This window comes from Apium graveolens, chromosome 5 (genome assembly GCF_009905375.1).
Source record: "Apium graveolens cultivar Ventura chromosome 5, ASM990537v1, whole genome shotgun sequence".
In the NCBI taxonomy this organism is placed as follows: Eukaryota; Viridiplantae; Streptophyta; class Magnoliopsida; order Apiales; family Apiaceae; genus Apium; species Apium graveolens.
In genome coordinates this window covers 53,968,585-53,993,270 of record NC_133651.1, presented here as the reverse complement: position 1 = coordinate 53,993,270, position 24,686 = coordinate 53,968,585, and the positions used below count along the sequence as shown (strand labels likewise).

The following is a 24,686-nucleotide window of genomic DNA, read 5'->3' as shown; positions in this document are numbered from 1 at the left end:
TGAAATATAACACATAGGGGGGGTGAATGTGTTCTCTTGGATTTTAATTACTTGTGAAAGTGTTTGGCTTATAATTGAACAAAGCATATATAAATTTGTAGTGATAAAATATTTAACAGCAAACACACAAATAAATTATCAAAAACTCACTTGATTGTATTAATCAAATTTGTTTTGCTACAAATATGTGTTCTTAAAGGTAAGAACTCAGCTACAATTATTGAGAGAGAATACAAGATTTTTCCTAGATCTATTTTTTAAAATTAAGGACTCGTGCATGCTTTATAGACCAACAACACGGGTTTACAAAACTTGCACTAAAATGTACTAACATAGTTTCTAAAGCTATCGTGTCTATTTCTATTTCCACTGTTAGCAAATTTGTGCAGAATCTTGTAGATCTGTGAGCCTCCTTTGTCCGATAAATCTTAGTCCTCGGTCTTGTATTCTTCAAGCTGCATTTGTAGTCTTTCTAATTCAGTGATAGAATTGTTTGTTGAATGATAATCTTGAATTTTCAATTTATCGACATTCTGAATTATGAGATAGTTTGTTAAGAACTCTTTTTATTCTGTAGATATGTCACATATTGATAAGTATAATGACTTATCAATATCTTGAGTTCTCTACATATGTTACTGACTTGTCGAGGTCTCTATTTCTCTACATGTAAAATGACTTGTCGATATCTCTAGTTCTATACATAGGCTTTCGACCTGTCGATATCTCTAGTTCTCTACATGAAGATTTGGTTTTTCGATATCTCTAGATCTCTACATGAAGAAATAACTTTTTGATATCTCCAGTTCTCTACATGTTCATCTTGACATCTCGATATCTGAGATCTCTACATGTAAATTGACTTGTAGATATCTCTTGAGACTTCTCTATAAGCCATTTTCGACTTTTTGACAGACTTCTTGATAAACCTTGGTCAGTGACTTGTCGATATCTGACTTAGAGCATTTTTCCAAGAACAGTATTATTCACATCCAAGTAGCTACACTTCTCTATGAGGCATGATCATGATTTGATCTTCTTCTTGAAATACAATTACATAACACAAATTTATAGGCATGTTTGGGTACTGGTATATAAGTGGTTTATTGACTTATAAGCCCGTAAATATTTATCGACGAGTGTTTGTCGATCGAACTTATAAGTTGGATTAACAACTTATAAGCTGATAAGTTGAATGTTAGTAACGACGTACTTTTTTCAACTTATTTTGATTTTTTGCTTTTTATTAATTTTAATTATAAAATATATATTTGTAAATGTTATTTAAATTTAAAATTCACGAATGAAGATAGTTGTATTTAAAAATTATTTATTTTAGTTCATTTAAGTAAAAAAATCTGACATAAAAGTAAATTATTCAAACACTTATACAACTTATAATTTTTCATCTACTTATCATTTATAAGTCACTTATGCATTTTAAGTAATAAGTTACTTATTTTAAAATTTCTCAAACGGGCACTATCATACAACTTAACATTAGGGTTGTCATGATAACTTAGTCTTATTATGTACAGGCATGTCTTGCACAACAAGTACTGTAAAACCTGACAAACATAATTATTTATATACGATAAATAATTAAAATATTTTTTTAAAAAAAAAAATATTGTCATTTTAAAATTATCCACTAAAACATAAATAATATTTTATTAAAATTCACTTTTTAAATTTAAAATATGTAAAAGCTATACGTGTTTGAGTAACACCACTCAACTTGATCTAAAATGACCAATTACTATTGTCTCACACAAATGTTACGAGTAACATGTTTCTCATATATATATATATACTATTGTGTAAATGTATATTTATTTTCTTTTTATAAAAGCTGAATTGATTTCAAATTAACCGACTTTTAACTCGATATCAAAAATAATCTTTAATCATTTTTTAAAATCTAAAATTTAAATTTCTCGACTAATTGCGCTCTTTAGAAAAATGATATAAATAACTAATTTTTAAATTTTTTTAACAAGAATAATCACTTTTAAATATTTGGTCAATTATAATCAATTAATTACATCACAGTCGAATGCGTATTCTGTCTTTTATGTTGACATCTGCTGCTAGAGTGTTATTCGAAAAATACAAATATAAAATATAAATAAAGGTGTTGCAGCCCGACCACATGACTCGCATCACATAGGCTAAATGTAACCCCAGTAAATAGTATTACGTAATTGACATTTGCTAATTAGTCTTGTACTCCTCAGTCCCTTCCAATTGTTTACATTTCTGAGAAATTGTCTGACACGCATTTTAAGGTGCATAAAAAGTATAATTATGTAAATTATTTTGACAATTTTCTTTTTCTGAATAAAAGTTAAATGCTTTAGTTTTTATTCAGAAAAATAAAATTGTAAAAAAAAATTACAGAACTATACTTTATATGCACCTTAAAATGCGTGTCGGACACTCTCAAAAAAATATAAACAATTGAAAGGGACGGAGGGTGTGACGACTGAGAATTTTGCGACGTAATTAAGTTAATAAAGTATGTGAAATATGATGTGATTATAATTATGTGATTAAGTGCTGATTAATTGTCTTTTATGTACACTAGAGTTTAGGAGCATGGATATAAACGTTCCAATTTAAAGAGTCAGCTTAGAAGTATTGTTGTGGTGTCGGGCCGTCAGGTAGAACGGAACCCGTCCTAGTAAGGAATTAAAGAATATAAAATGTGAATTATGCGTGATTGAATGGAATGAATGAGTAATAAAGTATTTTGTCCTAAGTGACGTGTTGATTGGTAAAGATATTGAGAAGCGTAATCGAAACGCTGAGCGTCGGGCCGTCAGGCTGAACGTGACCCGGTACGCGTAAAAGAGGATAAAGATTAAAGAGGGATAAATTTTATGATCAGACCTGAGTCATTATGTGACTGTATATGTGTGATCGCTTGACTATGTGCATGACTATGTGTTCTGTGTCAATTTTGTGAATTTTAAAGGAATTACGTGATTTAAATAAAGGTTTAATTAACCTTCGTGCATTTTTATAAAATCATCTGAGTAAGATAAAAACATGGAATCTGTTTTGTTATCCTTGTAATGGTCCTAGAGACTTTTTAAAAATGATGAGTGAATTTAATTGTTGGTCTTTGCATTTTTAAATTAATTTTATGTGAAAACGTATTTATTAAAGCAAGTTTGCGAAATTCATATAAAATCAACCGTTTGCTCAAAAATTCATTATGAGTAATGGTTAAAAAGTTAATTTCGAGACCTACGTGTTAAAATTGTCATTTTCAATAATTCTCGACTTCCCGAGAGAGATATATTTTATATTTGAATTTTGTTGCATTTGAGTAAAAAGAGAAAGGATGTGTGAGCTAAAAAGGAATTAGTAGATTACCAATTTGCCCTTGTCTTGGTGGGGTATAAATTCATTCACCCTCCCCCATTTTCTTTTTCTTTCCCGTGCACTCACTTTTTCCCTCTCTTCTCTTTTATTTCCTCTCTCTCTCTCTCGAATACACTCTCTCACTCTCTCTCGGCTCTCTCATCTCTCATCTCTCATCTCTCTCACTTGCATGCAACCATCAAAACCAACTCAAACTCAAAGATATTGCTACCTTTAGTTGTTATTTTCGGTATACTCTTCGATTCCTATTTGCATGTAAGTAATTATAGAAGTTTTGTTGGTTAATCACTATGGTGGTGTTCAAGAAAAACCATTTCTTGATGCATAACCATGAGAGTGAATTCAAGCATGTTTGGGGATCATAAACTCGAGAAGAGACCCGTTATGGGCTCTCTCAAGTTCGACCACCACCGGCCATGATCCAAAGGAGAGTCGGTGGAGTTTCCATGATATGATCATTTGATTTTAACTTTGCATGTTATGGTTTCTTGAAAATTCGAAAAAGGGTTTTGCTTCTTTGATGAAACTCGAGTGTGTGCTTGATAAAATGGTTGTATTGATTGTGTTAGGAAGTATATGGATGTGTGTAAATGATTGTTGCTTAGAAAATCAAAAATTAAGGCTTGCATGTGAGTTTATCATTCGGCTTTATGCTAACTAGGAAGAGAAATTTGATTTTGTGAGTTAATCTTGGTAAACACTAAGTTCATATGGCCTAAAAGTGATTGCATGTTAGTTTTAAGAAAATCAAGTTGTGCATGTTATTGATTAGTCCTTGAGTTGTAGATTATGTTTTTTCGAATGAAAAATGAGATAAAGGGGGTTAATTGTTGATTAAGTGAATGCATGTTGGTTGAATGAGTTAGGTGATGCATGATTTGGTGTTTAAGTGAATGGAATGATCTAGATTGGGACTAAAATAAGTGGGAAATGTGATGTATTGCCTTGCATGCTAAAAATCCATTCTTGTATGTTGATTTATGGAAAAACCCGAATGGGTTCTTAGGAGTAAAAAGGTGAAATTAAGTTGATTTAATGGCTAAGTGAGAGTTTGATTGCATGATAAAGATTAAGTAGTGTTGTGTTCGAATTTTGATGATTAAAAGAAGTTGATTTTGACCCTTAATGTGTTTATGATTCGGATTTTCGATTAAAAAGGATAAGGTTAAAGTGAATAAATGAATCTTGTAAATTTCATTAGTGGTGCACGAATGTGTGAGATTGAAATTGAATATATGTGGATGTGTTTTGTATGTATGGTTCGAATTGAGGAATAAAAGAAAAAGGAAATTAAATCATTTGTTATTAAGAGCTATAAGTGATAGCTATGGTCATAAGAGAGTTATATTAGTGTGATTTGAGAAATAGCCAAGGTTAAGCAAGTATGCTTTGATTGTTAAGTATATAAGGATATAAAAGTTACGAGAAAGGGATATGTTATGTGCTATGTGCTATGTGCTATGTGCTTATATGAATAAGCTATATTCCTATACTCGAGTCAAAGATATAATCGAGTTATTGTATAGAGTGATCGTTCCGGGAACGAGAGTGGAGAATCTGATTAAGATTTTGGTTTTATTGTAGATTCGGAGCGTGAGGGCATTCAGGCTAGGAAAGGAAAGGATTTACTAGGTGGCAGTAGTTCAACCTTCAGGAAAGCAAATCCAGGCAAGTAACTCTGATTACTTGTGTAAATGGTTATAAAGAGAATGTTGTTCATACCATGTAGAGTATTGAACTGTTTAAGTATGAAACCCTTGTTTTATGAAACCCTGATATTGATTTGAAGTACCCTTGTTCTTGATAACCTGTTATTGATAAGCCTATTGATTTCACCCTTTGATAATCTGTCTTTCTGTTCAAGTTAGCTATTAAGCCATGGATTATATTGGACCCTTTGATTATTCTTGTTAACCCTGTTTAATGATACCCTGTTTCTCTTGATCACCTTATTGATCCCTAAATCAATGTTGATCCTTCTAATTTAGTACCTTGTTATCCTTGATACAGAATTCTTGTGAATTGTTCCTTGCGTATCTTTGAATTACTCTCTTTGTTTCCTTAAAATCTGATTTAAGAATGAGTTTCGACTTGAAAGAGTCCGAATGATTTCAAATGCTTGGTAATGATAAAATGAATTTTAGAAAACCTATTTGTTTTTCCAACTCAAGGTTTTCCAAATGAATTCCTGATGGATTGGATTGGGACGTAAGAGGCTAGTGGGACTAGTCTAGTCATGGTAAGAGGCTAGCGGTGCTAGTCCAACTTAAGGCTGAAATTATGCCGATTGGTACCTTAAAGACCAGAATGGAGGTCGATACGGGCTGATCACCCGTATATAATGAAAAGGAAAGATAAAGTGATCCGATCAAGGGTTCTAAATGATTATTTAAAAAGGGAACTGAAACTTTCTGTTCAGTAAATTGATTCTTGAAAATGAAAATGATTTATATTGCTTTGAAAAGAGTAGATTATGTTATTGTGGAGCTTAAAGCTCGAGAACCCTGATTCTTGAAATTGTTGATCATATGATTGATTCTATATATATTGAAATACTGTTGCTTTCCTCTATCGAAAGATCTATTCTGATCCTTTAATGATTTGTGATGAATGTCGGCTTTCGTCCTGCTTTGAGCCTTGTTCCTTGAAAGCCCCTACTATTTTTCAGATACCTTTCCTTAACCCAATTGCTGGGAATCTGCCACCTAGATCAAATAAAGTAGAATGCCCTGAGTTTGTTAAAGCATATTGTGAAATTGATATTGTAGAACTGCTATATAGTTACTTGCTGAGTTTTATACTCATTTGTTTTGTTTTAATCTAACCATGGCAGTTAAGCAAGAAGATGGTCAGGCTTAGCGCACTGCTCGTAAGAGCGTACCTGGTGGTCCCTACCATGTTGAGGGCTTCCGGTTGCCAGAGCAGGTAGTGGTATTTATGAGTGAGCTCGCGCCTAGAAAGAAGTGTATAAAGATACAATGGGTTATCTGTCGGTTCCCAGCCGGAATCGATATTGTTTATTCAGTAATATTTTGGGTTTGTAAGCTATATTTTGTGATTGGTAGTTGTAATCTTGTCTCATACTTTATCCTGTTGATCCTGTTAGTAATTAATCGGGGTTTATGCATATTTAATTATTAGATTAGAGGTGTGTGAGTCCTCATTTTCTAACCCCGAGATTGAGGGCGTCACGGAGGGAATAATATTTATATCTTAATTGTGTATTCTATACCAGAAATTTAAATAAAAAATTATATATCACGTATTATTCCACCACAGTATGCGTAACATCAATTATCACGTTCCAGCTTACGTATTCCATTGAATAAAAATGGTCATGTGCACGAAATCGGGCATTTTAATCAAATTCGTGTCAAAAACATGTTAAACATGTACTTCATCCTGATTTTTAATGATATATATATTTATTATTATTATCATTATTATTATTATTATTATTATTATTTATTGTTATTATTATTTTTAATCATGTGACCCATAAAGTGCGGTTAAAACGGAAATGTGTTTAGAAGTAGGGTTGTTCACGAACAGAGCTGTTCGCGAACAAGTTCGAGTTCGTCTTGTTAAAAGTTTGTTCGGCTCGACTCGTTAAGGAAGTCGAGCTCGAACAGACAAATGTGCCCGTTAAGCAAAACGAGCTCGAGTTGATTTTTGGGTTGTTCGGCTTGAATTCGCTCGTTAAAGTTCGAAAAAAATATAATATATCCTGAATATTTTTTAGTTATGAATTGGTGTTTCAAATTTTTTAAAAATATTTTTTATCGATCCAACCGTATGAATGTCAAGATATATATGTTTTACTGATATAATCAAAGTTTCAAAAAAATTTAATTTTATTTGATAAGTTATTTTCACTGTCAAATAGCGGTTGGCCTGATTTTTTTCTGGCTCAGCTCGGATTGGCTCATTTTGTTCACAAACAAACTCGTGTTCGTCTTGTTAGTTAACGAACTCGAGTTCGATAAGAAAGCTCGGCTCGGGTCGGGTTGGCTCAGCTCGGTTCGTTAGAAAAAAATAAAATTCAGCTCTATTTGATTAAAACTCGGCTCGGTTCGTAAACAGGCCCGCGGTTAGAAACAGCCGTTAAGAGGCTCCCTTTAGATTATAACGTCGTTAAGCCCAACGGGTCATAAACTTTATAATCTAAACTAGTACTTCCAACTATATGTAAGATCAACGGATCATTTACTTTGAACTATGTTATTGCCTGTCCGAAAAAGCACAAAAATCTGCGCAAAAAAATCGAAGCCGAACAATTCGTGTGACAGCAAGATAAACGCTTCTGTATCGCTTCCATCTTCTTTGGTTCTTGCCTTTGTCTCTGGTAAGGATCCCCTGTATCAATTTGTTAAACCCTTCAGGTTCATTTAAGAGACTTCATGATTATATACATACATTTTGATGTGATGTTCAAGTCTTCAAATCATTAACTTTTTCATTTAAAAGTAGCATTTTGATTTCTTTGAATGTCTGGGGTTTGATTCTTTCAAACTTTACATTTTGGGTTGTGGGTTCATATCTTATTTGATACTTGTACAGTTTGTTGTTGTTGTTATATCATGTAAAGAAAACAAAGTTGAAGATTGGGTCAGATTTTTTTATTCTGTTTGGTGAAATTTAGGGTGTTTTAGGATTTGGGTTGGTGAGTGTTTTAGGGTTGAGGTATGTCATCAGGTGGTGTTGTTGCAATTCGAAATCGTGACGAATTTCGACTTGCATCACCTGTATTAAGCTCTGAATTGGATGAATCTATCCATATTTACGTGGCTATGTCGGGTTCAATGGTTCCTATGAGGGTTTTCAAATCGGAATCGGTTGAATCCGTGAAGCTTAAGATTAAGTCCAAAAAGGGGTTTTGTGGTAAAGTTCAAAGGTTGGTTTATAAAGGGAGAGAATTAGCCAGGGAATATTCGTTGCTTCGTGAGTATGGAGTTGAGGATGGAAATGTGCTTCATTTGGTGATTCGGCTTGCTGAGCTTCAAGTTGTCAATGTTAGGACTTCTTGTGGGGAAGAGTATAGTTTTCTAGTCAAGCGGAAACGTAATGTTGCTTATGTTAAGCGAAAGATTGCCAAGAAGGATACGAAATTCGCTAATATTAATGAGCAAGAAGTATTTTGTGGTGGAGAGAAGCTTGATGATCAGAGGTTTATATATGATATCTCTAAGCATAACAGTGCAGTAATTCATTTATTTGTTCGGAGATCTGCAAAAATCAGAACTACACCTCAGGACAAGAATTTTGAGGTTTCTATTGCTGCACCACAGTTGCATGACACAAGAAACTTTCAGGAGGAAGTTCACCAGAAGACTTCGGAGAGAGATGTCTTGTTGGAGCCAATAGTTATTAACCCAAAGGTTGAGTTGTCTTCAGCAATTCAGGATATGATTAAATCTACAGCTGAAGGATTGGATGGTGGAAAATGTCCTGTAAGATCTTCAGAGGGTACAGGAGGAGCATATCTCATGCAGAATTCCAGAGGAACTAAGTATCTCTCTGTTTTTAAGCCAATTGATGAGGAGCCTATGGCTGTAAATAACCCACAGGGCTTGCCTTTATCTGAGAATGGTGAAGGGTTGAAGAAGGGCACAAGTGTTGGGGAAGGTGCAATCAGGGAAGTAGCTGCCTATGTTTTGGATCATTCCAAGTCTGGTCGACGCTACTTTTCTGGTGAGAAAAATGGTTTTGCTGGTGTTCCTCCTACAGTTATGGCAAAATGTCGACACATTGGTTTTAATCACCGGGAGAACGTAGATACTAAGATAGGATCCCTGCAGATGTTCATGGATAACAATGGAAGTTGCGAGGACATGGGACCAAGTTCATTTCCAGTGGAGGAGGTACATAAAATTTCAGTACTGGATATAAGGTTGGCAAATGCAGATAGGCATGCTGGCAACATTTTGCTGAGCAAGGATAAAGACGGAAAGACTATTCTGATTCCAATAGATCATGGCTACTGTCTGCCCAAAAGTGTTAGTATCTTTACTTCTTATCATTATTTTTTCTAGTTAAACGATACTTGTTTCTTTGAGCAATATGCTTATCTGATTATATTAGATTTACACCTTGGTCTATAGATTATTGTGTTCATGTTAACTTTACTTTTTCTTTTTGTATTGTTTTATCACATTGTTATCTGTAGTGTCTCCATCTCACTGTATAAAATATCAAAAAAAAGCATTATTGTTAAAATCGGGATGAATGGAGTTGGGCATACTAGTTATCAGCACAGTTGAAGTATAGATTAGGGGTGCACAATTATTACAAAGTGAGACTTTAAAAGATTATAGTAAAACCTCGTTTACTTTGCAGACATGATTATATTCTCATTAGGCTTGCATCCTTTCTCCACCAAATTTATGTATATAATTTAAGTATTGCTCTTAAATTGCTATTTGCCTATTAAGGACAGATATGTTAAAAGCACAATGTCAATTAGGTAGAAAACTCAATTTGGTTTATATTTTGAGAAGTGACTACCTAAGTTGCTCTATTTTTTCATCATTTGAATTTTAAGATTAAAATTAAGATTATATCAATCCTGATATTGTTTTACTATATAACTCAGTTTGAAGATTGCACATTCGACTGGCTCTACTGGCCACAAACTCGTAAACCTTACAGTCCTGACACAGTAGAGTATATCAAGTCATTGGATGCAGAAGAAGACATTGCATTACTCAAGTTTCATGGGTGGGATCTACCTCTTGAATATGCTCGTACCCTCCGCATCTCAACTATGCTTTTGAAGAAAGGAGTGGAGAGAGGTCTCACACCCTTTGACATCGGAAACATCATGTGCAGGGAAACCTTGAACAAGGAATCTATAATTGAAGAGATTGTCCAGGAAGCTGAGGATTCAATCCTACCTTGTACAAGTGAAGCTACATTTCTTGAATCAGTCTCCCAGATTATGGATCGTCGCCTTGATGAGATTACCAAATAAAGGTCTAGAAAGAGCAGATATTATATATGTGTGCATAAGCGAAGTGTGTAAACATGCCATCCATCTGTTTCAGTTAAATGATTATATTGTGTGATTTTAAAATTCATTTCAGCAGTTAACTCGAAATGGCTTCTATAGGTTAACAAAAAGCTTATCCTTGTCCTTCCTCTCATATTCGGATTTGATTATAATAATTATAGAATATTAAGCTTTGTAGCAGAGCTGGAATGATAAATTAGTACTATCTGTCTATTGTTCGCTTGTAGTACCAGTTGGATAAACCTTGTTTTGTTTTGTTTATTATTTCATAAAAGATTTGACTTAGTACATAGGTTGAGCGTTGAGCCATTGAGGATTCGATTCTTTTTCCGAAAATGGATATTACATCTTTTCCCATTGATATTATCAGCTGAAGACTTTGATCCATGCATGAGTATATAGATTTTTTTCGAAAGCTCAATTTAAAAGGTTAGGGACTTACTTGGGGGGAATAAGTTTAAGAACTTGGCGAAAAAAATAAGTTGACTCGCGTTGAAAAAAAGAATTACAATTACATGTAATTGATTCTAGTTAAATTGCATTAGTTCAAAAACATATTCTTACAAAAAATTAACAGAAGAATGTAATTTTACAATATTCTTCTGAGAGTCATCAGTGTAATATCTATTCTTAAAGTCTCCTATTGTTGCATATTTTTGCTTTTCCACTATAATTTTTCGTTGATCAGAAAAGTCAATCTGGATCCATAAATAGGAAAGAAAAAAATATATATATATAAATTTTGGAACAGTGTGAACTTCTTCTGAATAACGGATTTTTTTAATTTAACAGATAACATTTTTTAAGAATAAAAAACCGTTTCCTATTACGAAAACTCTTTTTTTTCACTAATAAAAAACTGTTTTCTTTAATAAAAACATAATACATCCGTGATAAATCCTCAACTGCCAATACAATACAATAAGGTTTGCAAACAAATAACATACTAAAAATAATTAAATAATTTATTTACAGATAGTTGAACACACAGAATTTAAATTTTTTTATAAAAACGAAATTTATTTTAGAGCCTCTATTTACCTCACAGTTAAAAACACTCAACTCTTTTTCCCGCAAACAATTACCGGTAAAACATCTACCGCGTTCAAAAATCAAAATACACACAAACTTGCATACGTATTTAACAAACTATCTTTACTTTCCTCCATCAATCTAAACACTTTTCAAACCTCTACTCTCTCTCTCTCTCTAAACTAAACTTTCTCTCTCTAACCATGTACGATCCCTACAGATCCAAGCCTCGTCGCGGCCGCACCAACCTAGCCTCCTGTCTCGTCGCAGCCGTGTTTCTCCTATGCATCGCCGCCGCAATCACCACCGTCTACTTCCTCTTATTCAAACCCAAACACCCTCAAATCGCCGTTAACGCCGTCCAATTCCCCACCTTCACTCTCTCTAACGGCACCGTTAACTTCACCTTCTTCCAATTCGTCACCGTTACTAACCCTAACCGCGACACCTTCACGCATTACGACAGTTCGTTACAGCTCGATTACTCCGGCGATCCGGTCGGATTCGTGTTTATTCCGGCAGGGAGGATTTATGCCGGGAGGAGTCAGAGAATGTCGGCGAAATTTGAGGTGGAGAGGTTTCCGGTGCGGGAGAAGAGGAGAGTGGCGGCGACGGTGGGGGATGGAGTTGAGACGGCGGCGGGAGATGTGATGGAGATAGAGACGAAGATGAAGTTAGTGGGGAGAGTTAGGGTTTTGAAAGTGTTTACTCATAGAGTAGAGAGTGAAGTTAAGTGTAATGTTGATGTTAGAGTTACTGATGGTTCTGTTTTGGCTCTTCATTGTTAGGAGGAGAGATTTTATTTAGTTTTATTTGTATTATTATCTCCCTAATTGTACATATATATTTTATTTGGTTTGTAAGTTTGTGTTTTGGATTTGAGAGTGACATCGAGACACATCGTTTTTGGTCGATTCTAGTGCACAAGATTTTCCGATTCATGATATAATCCAGCTTTTTAGATGATATCGCGTAGAAAGGTTGATTCCGGTGCAAGTCCGTTAGTCTTTTACAAAGATGTTGTGAACGAAAATTCTTAGCGTTCGATTTTGAGTTTTATAGGTTGAGGATATACGTTTATAACATGAAAGCAAGGCTCAATATATGCAAGTTTAATTTGATATATGAGGGGATCAAATGATTTACACATAATTTATGATAGAAGATAAGTTGTAGGGATCAAATACATCAACAATCAACCAAATTTAAGATTAAGATGTGGGAAAGCTTATGAGATATATTTATTTCTACATGAAATTGCAAACAAATATACACAGCACACACAAACTGATGATAGAGAGATTTTCATTCATACGCCTGCTCCAAAATCATACATTATCTTTCTGGCCTTATCTTACAATATCAGCAACTGGGATAACAAGAAAGTTTATTAAATAATGCATTCAACCTCCAGCAGGCACTCAATGTACATAATTTAACAACTTTCATGTTTTCAATACGCTGATGAAATTAACCCAAGTTTACCACACAAAAACATCAAAACAAGATAGAATACTGCCCAATTAACACATTCCCCTAACTACAATCTTTTGGTATACACGCTCCACTCTCTTGGTTTTGCTGTTCCTTCCATATCCGCCCAGTAACTCTCAACTTCAGTTCTTTCCTGTCGCCTCCGGAGAAGAAGAGTGCCATGTTCCGTTGGATAATGAGCCCGTCATGGCTATCCCTAACCGTTCTGTGACTATCCCTTATGCTTCGTGGGGTACCCTCCCAAGTAAGTTTGCGGCCATTCCCGCCAACTTCCAAACTGTAGGTGTAGTTTCGAGCGTCAGCCTCATCACCCATATACCGCAGAAAAGCCATATACACAGGAGCCATACCAAGCTGAAAAGCTTCAAAGTGGAGGCAGAAGTACTGTCCAAAACAATTGAAGACCTAAAAAGAGGAGGCGGCTGGTTATATTTAGCATTAAAAGTTTTCAGAACTGTGCTACTACAATTTGAGCAACGTTCAGGTTCGGGCTATAAACAATATTAGAATACACCCAAAAGCAATAAACAGATACTTCATTTTACAATCAAGGTCTACGCCGATTTTTCATGAATATGTCGCATACCCCTAAAGTTTTCTTATAACCATTGCTAATACAAAATTATTAATTTGAAAATCTAAATTACGCTTATGCCACAACAGCATTGAATGTATATCCTGATAAAAATAGATAAACAGATATCGTGTTCAACTTTTCTATTTATGAGACTATAACTCGCCATGGAAATATATTTATAATGGAGAATAACTAGCGGCCATAACTAAATCTACAGCTCTCAACAATTTAAAAAAAGATTATTGCAACTTCAGTTTTCTTGGCATGTAAAGTTTCTGCATGTTATGGCGCTGATGTAATGAAACTTATAGATCTATGCACAGTATTACTCAGAACCAACACACAGAAAGCATCAAATATATGATAGATCAGTTAAGGTGTTGTATAAAATACTTACAGTTAACATCCAGGTGGCATTTTCTACTTCACGTGGATTCGACTTAACATAACGATGATTGAACGTGCATCCCGAATGCATGTCTACTTTGTGATCGTCCCTTAAATGATTGACTAGATGCGGAATATCCCCAACAACTGAGCAGTCTGATCCAGCGTATGGACAGGTGTATGGCCTCAAGTTACATACCGCCTCATGTTTCAACTTGATGTAGTAAGGAAATATCTCGGGGCATCCCAGGGAGCAATACTTGCACGGCAATTTAAGGGATTCAGCTACCTTCTCTAAGGCTAGACACCTTATGTCACCAAGCTCCTGTCTACAAGTGGGGCAACGATTGTGTACCCTTGTTTTACAGGTGGAACATAGAGTGTGCCCATTATGACACTGCATAACCAAACAATAACTTCTTCTATTAATAAGAACACAAGCAAAACAGCACGGCATAGTAAATAGACTCGAAGCAACCAGCTTAATCATTTATATCAAACTATCAAAATAAACAGAATACAAGCATTATGCCCGTATTACACATACTCTATTATGATTATATCTATTAAAATTATTTTTTAATGATTAATTTTTACATAATATAACCAATTTATTAATTGAAATATTTAGATAAATTTAAATAAATATTTATATTTTAATATTATATACTTATACATATAATATTTGAATAAAATTCAAGTAATCGTGCAATACATACACACATATCTTATTTTTGTATATATACATGTTTAGGATATTTTTCTTTTAGAATTTTCAATAAGAACTTTAGTCTCGAATAATTAAATAAAAATATTTATATAAGAGATATTTTTAACGGTTACATCCGTTGATAAGAGATCTTGGAATTAATCAGCATGGTATACCCGGTGTCCTGGAAAACCATAAATCCATTATGCAAGAGTTAAATTAATTTAAACGATAATAGAAAGTTATGGTATCAAATAAAAGTGTGTTGAATAACGATATGTTGGATAAAGATGACAAAATAATCAAACCCGACGGACGCCCTCTCAAAATTTTGGAAGTCATCATCATGTTATACCCAGCATCCCGACATACCTTTGATCCGTTGAGTAAAAGATTAATTCATTTACAGGATATTATAAATTTAATAGTATCAAATAAGGGTATTTTGAGTAACATTGTGTTGGATGGAGATGGCAACACAATCTAACCCAACAGATACCCGATCTGAAACCCAAAATTTTGAATTTACTGAATCCGGTTTTTTTGGATACGGATTTAGATATGGATCTTATTTTTAAACCCGAATTGTTTTGTATTTTGATTTTAGGTATACTGATCCTAAACCTAGAACTTTAGATTGACAAAACCCGATTTTTTCAATTTTGATTTAGATACGGATTAAACAGTTTATTGTTTAGTTTTTGGAATATGTATATTTATATTATTGTTAAAAATTAGTTCATAACAAAAATCAATGAAATCAAATTATTATATAAATTAAACGGGTGAAAGATGAACAAAACTTCTTCTAATGATAAATCTAGACTCTAGTTAATACATAATTGAGTATATTTAAGTTAGGTTGATTGTAAAATATTAGATATACGTATAATAATACAACCGATGATGTGGTGAGGTTTAAGGTGCCAGATTAAAATTCATCATCCCTAGTACAGTAGGTCACGTATTCGACCCTATATTTTATTTATTAGTTATCACCTAATTTTGGGTTTTGGATTTCAGTATTGTTCATATTCAATCCAAAAAGTCGTGTTTCGGGTACCCAAATCCGAACTAAAGTTCGTTTGATCGAGTTCGGGTTTTCATTTTTGGGGTACTTTTCGAGTTCCGGTACGGAAGAAAATTCGAGTTTGGGTAATTAAACCCGAAATTTTAGGTATAGCATTTACATTATTTAACTAATTTGTTATCTGAAATATTTAGAACATGTTTCAATAAAGATTATTCAGTATATTCATATTTAATAAAAAAAATTAATTTAATTTATAACTTCAAAAAATGAGAAAATTAAAATTTACTGAAAAATGATTTAAAAAATACCATTAATGGTTGGTATGTAAATAAATAAGAAATGGATGATAGAGAGAATAAATAGATGTAAATAATTAAGAAGTGATAAAATGGATATAGGAAATGAAGAAGAGAGAGAATAAGCGGAGGATAATTAAAAATGAAGAAGAGAGAGAATAGGTGGAGGGTAATATAATAATTGGAGAAGAGAGAGAATAAGTGGAGTGATGAAGAGGAAAAATAAATGTGGAAATGACGTTAATGACCTTTACCATAATAAAAATTAACCATGGTAAGGCTTAACTAAGGGTATGGTTGGTAATTTAGAGGGGTGGGTTACTTGAGGAATTATATACATATTGATATTGATATTTAGGGGGTGAGGGAAAAAACTATTTATAATTAGCCTATAGTAGGAGATCCAACCATCACTACAGCCAAAGCCAACGATCCTACTGAAAACACACTAAACTTAAAAAACAATCCAATTCAAAAGCTGATAATATAACATTTATGTTCCTTATTACAGTCCTGAACTTGTGTATGCTCATTGTTGTGATACATGAACAAACCAGTTACACTGTAATACAGAACTTATTACTTCTTGAAATTTTAGTTTACGGTATATTACTCAGGTCACTTCAGAGTTTTAGAATGAAACAAGCGGAATTAAAAAAAACTATGTCTCCTTTAGAGTATATGATAACTGTAAAGGTTATGTATGCTCATTGTTGTGATACATGAACAAACCAGTTACACTGTAATACAGAACTTATTACTTCTTGAAATTTTAGTTTACGGTATATTACTCAGGTCACTTCAGAGTTTTAGAATGAAACAAGCGGAATTAAAAAAAACTATGTCTCCTTTAGAGTATATGATAACTGTAAAGGTACGAATTGTATTTGGCATTACTTATCATCACTATGACAAGCACAAGTGTTGTATGAGGTTTGTTCTATACACCAAGTTCATCTACCTAAAATCTAGAATCAAGTGATGTTCTGTTTTGTGGTTGATATTTGTACTTCATTCATCTTTCAGAAAATACGCAAAAAAGGATGGAGAAAAATATTCAATTACTATTGAGCTATAATAGAAGTTCAACATTTCATTTGCACGGAACATGTAGCTTCAACATTGTGTGATGCACAACTATCAGATAATACTCCTAAATACAGAACATTTCTATTCTCTGTAGATTATCGTATCTGAAAACTGACACAACAAGTTTTTTGGTGTCCCTAATTTGTCTTAGTACAGAGAAGTTGGCCAATTTTGTAGAGTATCCACATCTGATTAGACAGCTCTATCCGAGTCCAAAATGCTCAGATGTCATCTACAAGCTCTAGTCTATGTATCTAACTTAGAACCTGTTCCGAATTTCAATAATTAAAAATGTGAACTGCAATACAAGAACATTCAATCAACGAGAGGTTCTCAATTTTTTTGTGACCAAGTTGATGCAGGACAGCGGGTCAAAAAGCCCAACGAAAGTATCTGGGAGCAGTATAATAGGCTTTGGAAACCCATTTATTAGAATATTCTAGTACAGGGTTAATTATATTATTAGTTTTATTTTAATAAGGAAGTAGATTATTATATATATCGTTTTAATCTCTGTAAATCGGCAGAGATGATTATTTTTGAGAATTATATTGAGTGTTTTTGAATATCTCTTGCGAGAGAATTATACCCTAACCCTAAATCAGCCCCTATCCCCTATCAAGTGGTATCACAGCCACCGTTCCTTCACCCACCAGACAGCCACCATCAGCCACTAGCAACTACCACCAGCCACCGAAAGCCTCCACCAGCCGCCAGACATCCGCCACCAGCCACCAACAGCTACCAAACGCCATTTCTCCCACCTGCCCAGTTACATAATTCAACTACTTTCGGAACTTTTGTCAAACACCTTCCACGCAATCCCAAAAATAGGCCACCACTTGTCTACTGCCTTCTATTTTCATTTGATTCTTCCACTAAATCAATTGCAGAACAACCCTTAGTTCCACACAATGGTCAATGCAAGTGAAGTTAACAGTCGACTCGATAAACATATTGAAGAAAATAATGAGGTTACAAAATATTGATAATAAAATTGAAGGTTTGACTTAAGAGATGCGAGATGTGAAGGCATTACTAAAATTCATTACTGATAGCCTTCAACAGTTAACTGGTATTCAGCCACAACCGCAGCCTTAACCTCAACTGCAGCCTCAGCCTAATGTTCATGTCCCGGAGGCCGGAACAGAGAACAAATATAGTGAAACTTGAAGTTGCTGAGTTTCGTGGAGATCAAGAACCGGATGTATTCTTAGATTGACTACACAGCTTTGACAACTTATTTCGATGGTATAATCTGGCCGAGGATAAAAAAGTAGTTTCTATTGCAGCTAAATTAAGAGGAATTGCTCGTATTTAGTGGGAGCAATACTAGAGATCCGGGTATAATCATGTGGCAAGATGGGAAGACATGTGGAAAGATGGGGAAGACATGAGAGCCGCTTTAGTTCGTCAAATTAAGCCTGCAGACTATAAACAACGCGCTTCACTTCAGTTTACTGAGCTGGTACAAGGAAGTAAGTCTGTTGCAGATTACACTCGACAGTTTTATAGTTTGGCTGCTCAATCAGAGTTTCCTTGGGATGAAGATGTCCTTATATCTATGGATCGTCGAGGCTTGCATCATGATATTTCAGGTAAAGTAGCTGGTAGTTTATGTTTGTTTTTAAAAGATGCTATTCAAATTGCACACTCAGTTTAGAATGATCTGAAGAGGAGGAGCTTTGGGATGAGTTCATTCTCTAGCTCGTCGAGGGATGCTCATGTTCTTTCGGATCCTATTCAAGGCCAGCAAACGGTTACTACCAAATATAATCATCGTGTTCCAGTCTCATCACAAGGTAGTAACACTAGTCGATGCTTTAACTGTCAAGGAATTGGGCATAAGATGTCTGACTGTCCTTCTCCTAAACAAAATGCACCTTTGAAAAGAGTCAATGTGGTGGAAAAAGAAAATCTACGTTGAGATGACTAAAGAAGACCTCGAAGCGGAGGAACATTTAGAGAAGGCAGCAAATCTTGGAGTCTTGCGAGAGGGTGCAAATATTTCATATGTGTGACGCCAACAAATATTCCACACTAGAGTTACATGTTCTCGTAAGTGGTGTTCTCTTGTTATTGATACCGGGAATTGTACTAATGTGATATCTAATGAAGCGGTTCGTAAGCTGGGATAAAGGCAGAATTACATCCTAAACCTTACGATATAACATGGATAGATGAGAGATAATTGCGTGTTTGAGAGAGGTGCTTGGTGACATTTTCAGCTGGGAGGAGCTGGGAGGTTTAATGACGCGGTGATGTGTGATGTTCTTCCATTGAAGCTTTGTGATGTCATTTTGAGGCGTCCATGGCTTGTTGATCGAGATACTCATCATCTTGCACGTGCCAACACATATAGGGTTGTCAAGAATGGTCAATGATATACTCTTACTTGTGCTCGTTTTCACATGCCATTCGTGCAACGGTCTTTGGTGCTCTATCGTGCTCTTTCTGATTTTATTAACTCGATAGGGTCAAGTTCTTTTTAGCGGAGGAGAATTGATGCAGGACAGCGGGTCAAAAAGCCCAACGAAAGTATTTGGGAGCAGTATAATAGGCTTTGGAAACCCATTTATAAGAATATTCTAGTATAGGGTTAATTATACTATTAGTTTTATTTTTAAAAGGAAAGTAGATTATTATATATATCATTTTAATCTTTGTAAATCGGCGGAGATGATTATTATTGAGAATTATAATGAGTGTTTTTTAATATCTCTTGCGACAGAATTCTACCCTAACCCTAAATCAGCCCCCATCCCTATCACACGTAAAGTCCCATTTATCCTATTCACAAGAGATCAAAATATATATGAGTGCATATTCAGAACAACCCAACCCATGTGTATACTAATAGTAAAACAAACTAATTTACCATGATTAATCTTAATTTCAAGATTTTGTTGCAGTGACTTCTATCCAATGATCAATTCATTTCAATCCTTAAACCAAGTGCATAAAAAACAAATCCAACTAATAATTTCCTTATTTCTGCTTATAATAAAAGATTACATTAGCTTATATAGCCACATATGAGTAACTCCCTAAACTTAGTCACCAAGTAACAATCTTCTAATAAAGGAAACAAATCCTTTCTTATTCTCTATCATAATCTAGAATATTCTTAGATCTATAATATAATTTCAAAACAAATTACATTAAATCTAATCCTAACTAATAACATAAAATGTATACAACCTAATATTTTAATTCTTTGTTCCGCATCAGGAGTCAAGGAGTTGCAGTTACATAGACTGCCCTGTCAAATATAGAGGCCAAAAAATCATATACTGAAAAATCATAACACGCAAGGCTAAACAAAAAGAGAAACTTCAACTGCACGAGTAGAGCCCATTAAAGTGAGCAAAGTGAAAGTAATATCTTGAAGGAAAGGAACTAAACTAATAGTTTCATATGTAGAATAAATTCGTAAAAAATGACAAAAATTAAAATTCTATGGCTAAAATTGAGAAGAACAACAATTTGCGGGCGTGGAGGCCAGTTTTAAGCATTGGAATACGCATTTGCAAATCACGTATCCCATTTATATAGGAAACCCATTTCCCCAATGTCGCTAAAAAAGATTGTATACCAATTTGGCAATTGCGCATCCCATTTACAAAATTTCAAAAAAAACAAAGGATACGAATTTTGCCATATGGACATCTCAGATACCTATTTAAAATATATACATCCCAACCGTTATTTTTGTCCAACTCCTATGAAAAACGTTATGTTCTTAAAAAAAATCTAAAACATAGTGATTACCCTCACTCTCTGCCCATCGATTGCCTTCCTATATAAATGGGATACGTGATTTGCAAATGCGTATACCAATTTGGCAATTGCGCATCCCATTTACAAAATTTCAAAAAAAACAAAGGATACGAATTTTGCCATATGGACATCTCAGATACCTATTTAAAATATATACATCCCAACCGTTATTTTTGTCCAACTCCTATGAAAAACGTTATGTTCTTAAAAAAAATCTAAAACATAGTGATTACCCTCACTCTCTGACCATCGATTGCCAAAGATGGAGAGTGTATCCTGAACTTGGATACAACTTTCGAAAGATCATCAAAATTTCATAATAGTTTATAAACTTGTATATTCTCATATTTGTATTTTATAAATACTCTAATATGACAGTCCTTCTAATTATCTCAAGTTAACACGGTTGGTGTGTGTTTTTTTTTCTAAATGTGACAGGATACACATTTATTAAGTTTGTTTCTTTGCTCATCTCTCAAGAAATATGAAACATAAATTTTGTATAGATACTCTATTCTTATTAAGATATTTAAGACAATTGCCAATAACATATCCAGAAATGAGAAATTTAATATTCCCAACTGTCTCTGGTGGCTTAAAAGCGCACTAATTTCATATTATTTGACTAAATTATTAACAAATGACAGTTATACTTCTTACCCGGGTTAAAATATGTTACACCAAGTTTCTCATTATGTGGCATGGCTTTGAATTTGCGGCATATACTCCATTAATTGACAATGATTATCTCCTAAAATACTCGAAATTTCTACATTTTGTAAAATACCCATTTCTGGTTCTCAACACTAACACGAGGGTGGTGATGATGGAACTTCTCATTACTTTTGAAATTGGCAACTTTTGAAAAAGTATCTAAACCAGTCCATGGTAAATGTGCACATGTACAATTAGTCAATTAGACACCTTTCATCTACAAGCTCCCCTTTATATCTACAAATGTTGACTTTGGTTGGAGTGAATAAAATTAATTCTATACTATTTTAGTATTATATGGGTATACATTCATATATTTCAATTCATCCTCCATAAGTCCATTCAATTCCTAGTCATTTGTGCTAGAGCACAAACCCGCCAATTCGGGAATGAATGACTATTCCTTTTTTTACAAATCTCATCAAAAGAAAAGCGGCACTCCCTCGTTCCCTTCAAGTTTCAACTCTTCCTTCCTTCATCCTTCCTTTACTCTTTAATTTTGTTCACAACATAAAAAGTATACACCAATTTCAAAATTTGTAATCAAAATGTGGACTGCAAAAACGACAAAATTCAAGTAAAGAGGAACCCGTGACAATTTGAGTTCAAATATTCAAATGATCCTAAAACCCAAATGAGAAACAAGAGTAAACGAAACAAATCGACTCCTACGGATTGTTGTGCATAACATTTACCCAAAACCCTAAAAACATAAAGTAAGCAAATGATAGTAAAATCAGCAACCCAGTTCCCCAAATACTCTAATACCCAAATAAAAACATAATAAAAAACAATCAAATAATGCCATAAAATCCAATCCTGGAACTAAAAAAACAAATTCCATCACCCAAATGATTAATTAATAAAGAGAAAGCAATCCCCTAAATCAAGATTAAGAAGAGAGGGGGAGAGAGAGAGAGAGAGAGAGAGAGAGAGAGAGAGAGGAGACCTGGTGAATAGGCGGGTACATTGAATTAGTACAAACAGGGCACTCAAGAAGCTCTTGAACACTTGTGGTTCGATGAGCAATACCATTTGAAGATTTATTGAAAAAGGGCTTCGTAGATGAAGAAAATTGAGAAGATAGAACAGATTCATTCAAATCAGAAGCTGATATACATTCAATAGCATCATCCAAATCCATCATACTTTCTGTATCCTTTGGTGTGTGTGTTTGATGAATTTATACAGACTTGATGAGGTTTTAAAACATGATGACGATACAGAGTAAACAGGCCAGAGAGAGGGAGGTTTCTTTTACTTGAATCCTGATTACTATTTTATGAGATTATCTGGACAGTTAACTTCTGAATTTAAATCAGTTAACTCGCTCTGTAATTTTGTACTTTATTTATCTTCATTTCAATATTAATTTCAAAATTCATGGGAGACATAGATATATTTATATATTAAAATAATTTCTCAAACAAATATATACATATATTAAAATAATTTTATAATTAAAAATATGGTAAATGACAATATTTCAAACTTATCTTACTTTTTATTATAGTATTTTTTTAGTCAATTTTCTATTTTGATAAGATCATGTATGTGTGTAAACTTGTGCAATTATTTTAACGAAATAATTGTATAATTATTAGATATAAAATTAGATATAAATAAATATATAATATAATCTATTAATGACAAAATGTCCAAAATAACCAAAATTTAGAGGTGGGCGCTCAAAATACTCACGCTGAAAACAGGTGCCTAAAATAACCATTTGAACACGCATACAGCATATGCGTGTGTCTTACACGCATACATCAAATGCGTATAACTTCAAAATTTTCCGGGGAACTGACCTGGCAAACGGAGCATACGCATATTCCGTTTGCGAATATGAAGCATACGCATATACTGTATACGCATAGCTTTAAAATTTTGACATTATGCACATATGTTGTATGTGTGTATTGTACACGCATTTCTCTTTGGTTATTTTGGGCACCTGTTTTGAGCGTGGGTAATTTGGGCAGCCCCCAATAAAATTTGGTTATTTTGGGTTTTCATCCTCTATTAATATCATGTAAAGATTAATATTGAATTTGCTTATTTTTCTTTTTAAATATAAAATCTATAACAATATATATGAGTTAATTAGACATTATGTATAAATTTGTATAAGATCTAGATCAGCACTCCGCACGAACACACATAATTTAAAACTAAATATTATTTTTAAATATGTTTTACCACATGATAATTATATATGTATAATTAACTTAATAACATTATTAAAAATATACTAATAATTGATTTCGATTAAGATCCGATTACTTATTTGAACAAAATCCAATTATCTGAATAATCCTGGAACGGTGATCTCACCGATTAATTTTGATTCTCGCTTTCGACAATATCACGTATTCTAAATTTTTTTTAAGTTAAAATTATAATTATTTTGTATGTGTAGCGTGTGATTGGGTAATTTATAATTGTGTTAATGTATATCATGTGTCCACGTGTTCAATTGGTCGGTTGTAAACATTTTTACAATCAAGAGTAATTGAATTAATTTGAAAATTTTCAAACTAATCAATGAAAAATAAACTCATAACCCAACCCTACTCATCATTTTTCGATTTGTGTTGATGTTAAGACACTTGTGTAAACAGATTTTATGTCTTACCAAATTATATCCTTATTATATAACATGCATAAAGTAAATCTTATCGAAATTTTTGGTAGTTATAGTTCTTGTACTACTAAGTTAACATGGACTGTTATATATCTTTAAACAAATTGATTATAACCGTTGAATCTAAAATAAAGTATATTCCATAACTAATAAGAAATAGGTATTTTAAATTAAATATTATATCAAAAAAATCAATGATTTAACTAAAAAAGAAGTAAATATCTTAAACTGAATAAAATAATAATGTAAAATTCGTAATTATTTTATTTCCTAATATTTATGAATAATTATTGTTGGACAAAATTTTTATACCATCAAATACACATTACTTCGTGAGCTTCGCGTGAGTTGTAAAATCGTCAAAATATGATTTATAGAACTCAAGATAGAGCATAACTAAAATTAAACGAAACTCAGTATTTTTTATTTGTGAACCTTAACTTGAGTTTTTAACTATTTCAAATTATATAATATTTGTTATATAAAAAATTAAATAATTCTTTCATTGCACGCTGAAACATTAAGTATT

At 33.4% G+C, this 24,686-nt stretch overlaps 3 protein-coding genes across 3 annotated transcripts; 2 read left to right on the top strand and 1 right to left on the bottom strand.

Annotated features, from left to right (window-relative positions):
• Window positions 1-7,572: 7,572 nt before the first annotated feature.
• LOC141724029 (phosphatidylinositol 4-kinase gamma 4-like) lies at window positions 7,573-10,610 on the top strand. The gene is made up of 2 exons (XM_074526015.1): window positions 7,573-9,386; window positions 9,983-10,610. Exons 1-2 carry the CDS (start codon window positions 8,076-8,078, stop codon window positions 10,358-10,360), a joined length of 1,689 nt encoding a protein of 562 aa, XP_074382116.1. The 5' UTR covers window positions 7,573-8,075; the 3' UTR covers window positions 10,361-10,610.
• Window positions 10,611-11,634: 1,024 nt separating this feature from the next.
• On the top strand, window positions 11,635-12,219 carry LOC141660068 (uncharacterized). Its single transcript, XM_074467028.1, has one exon. It carries the CDS (start codon window positions 11,635-11,637, stop codon window positions 12,217-12,219), a length of 585 nt encoding a protein of 194 aa, XP_074323129.1.
• A 587-nt stretch (window positions 12,220-12,806) lies between these two features.
• On the bottom strand, window positions 12,807-22,793 carry LOC141724027 (E3 ubiquitin-protein ligase SINAT5-like). Its single transcript, XM_074526014.1, has 3 exons — window positions 22,460-22,793; window positions 13,900-14,286; window positions 12,807-13,330 (listed from the first exon to the last, which is right to left on the bottom strand). Exons 1-3 carry the CDS (start codon window positions 22,655-22,657, stop codon window positions 12,968-12,970), a joined length of 948 nt encoding a protein of 315 aa, XP_074382115.1. The 5' UTR covers window positions 22,658-22,793; the 3' UTR covers window positions 12,807-12,967.
• Window positions 22,794-24,686: the final 1,893 nt, after the last annotated feature.

What these genes read in the sequence shown, in the direction of transcription:
- LOC141724029 (XM_074526015.1), top strand. Translation starts at nt 8,076, where the DNA reads ATGTCATCAGGTGGTGTTGTTGCAATTCGAAATCGTGACGAATTTCGA. An exon ending in GCTACTGTCTGCCCAAAAGT is followed by an intron (nt 9,387 to 9,982) that starts GTTAGTATCTTT and finishes TATATAACTCAG; the next exon opens with TTTGAAGATTGCACATTCGA.
- LOC141660068 (XM_074467028.1), top strand. Translation starts at nt 11,635, where the DNA reads ATGTACGATCCCTACAGATCCAAGCCTCGTCGCGGCCGCACCAACCTA.
- LOC141724027 (XM_074526014.1), bottom strand. Translation starts at nt 22,657, where the DNA reads ATGATGGATTTGGATGATGCTATTGAATGTATATCAGCTTCTGATTTG. An exon ending in TGTACCCGCCTATTCACCAG is followed by an intron (nt 14,287 to 22,459) that starts GTCTCCTCTCTC and finishes TTGGTTATGCAG; the next exon opens with TGTCATAATGGGCACACTCT. An exon ending in ATGCCACCTGGATGTTAACT is followed by an intron (nt 13,331 to 13,899) that starts GTAAGTATTTTA and finishes TCCTCTTTTTAG; the next exon opens with GTCTTCAATTGTTTTGGACA.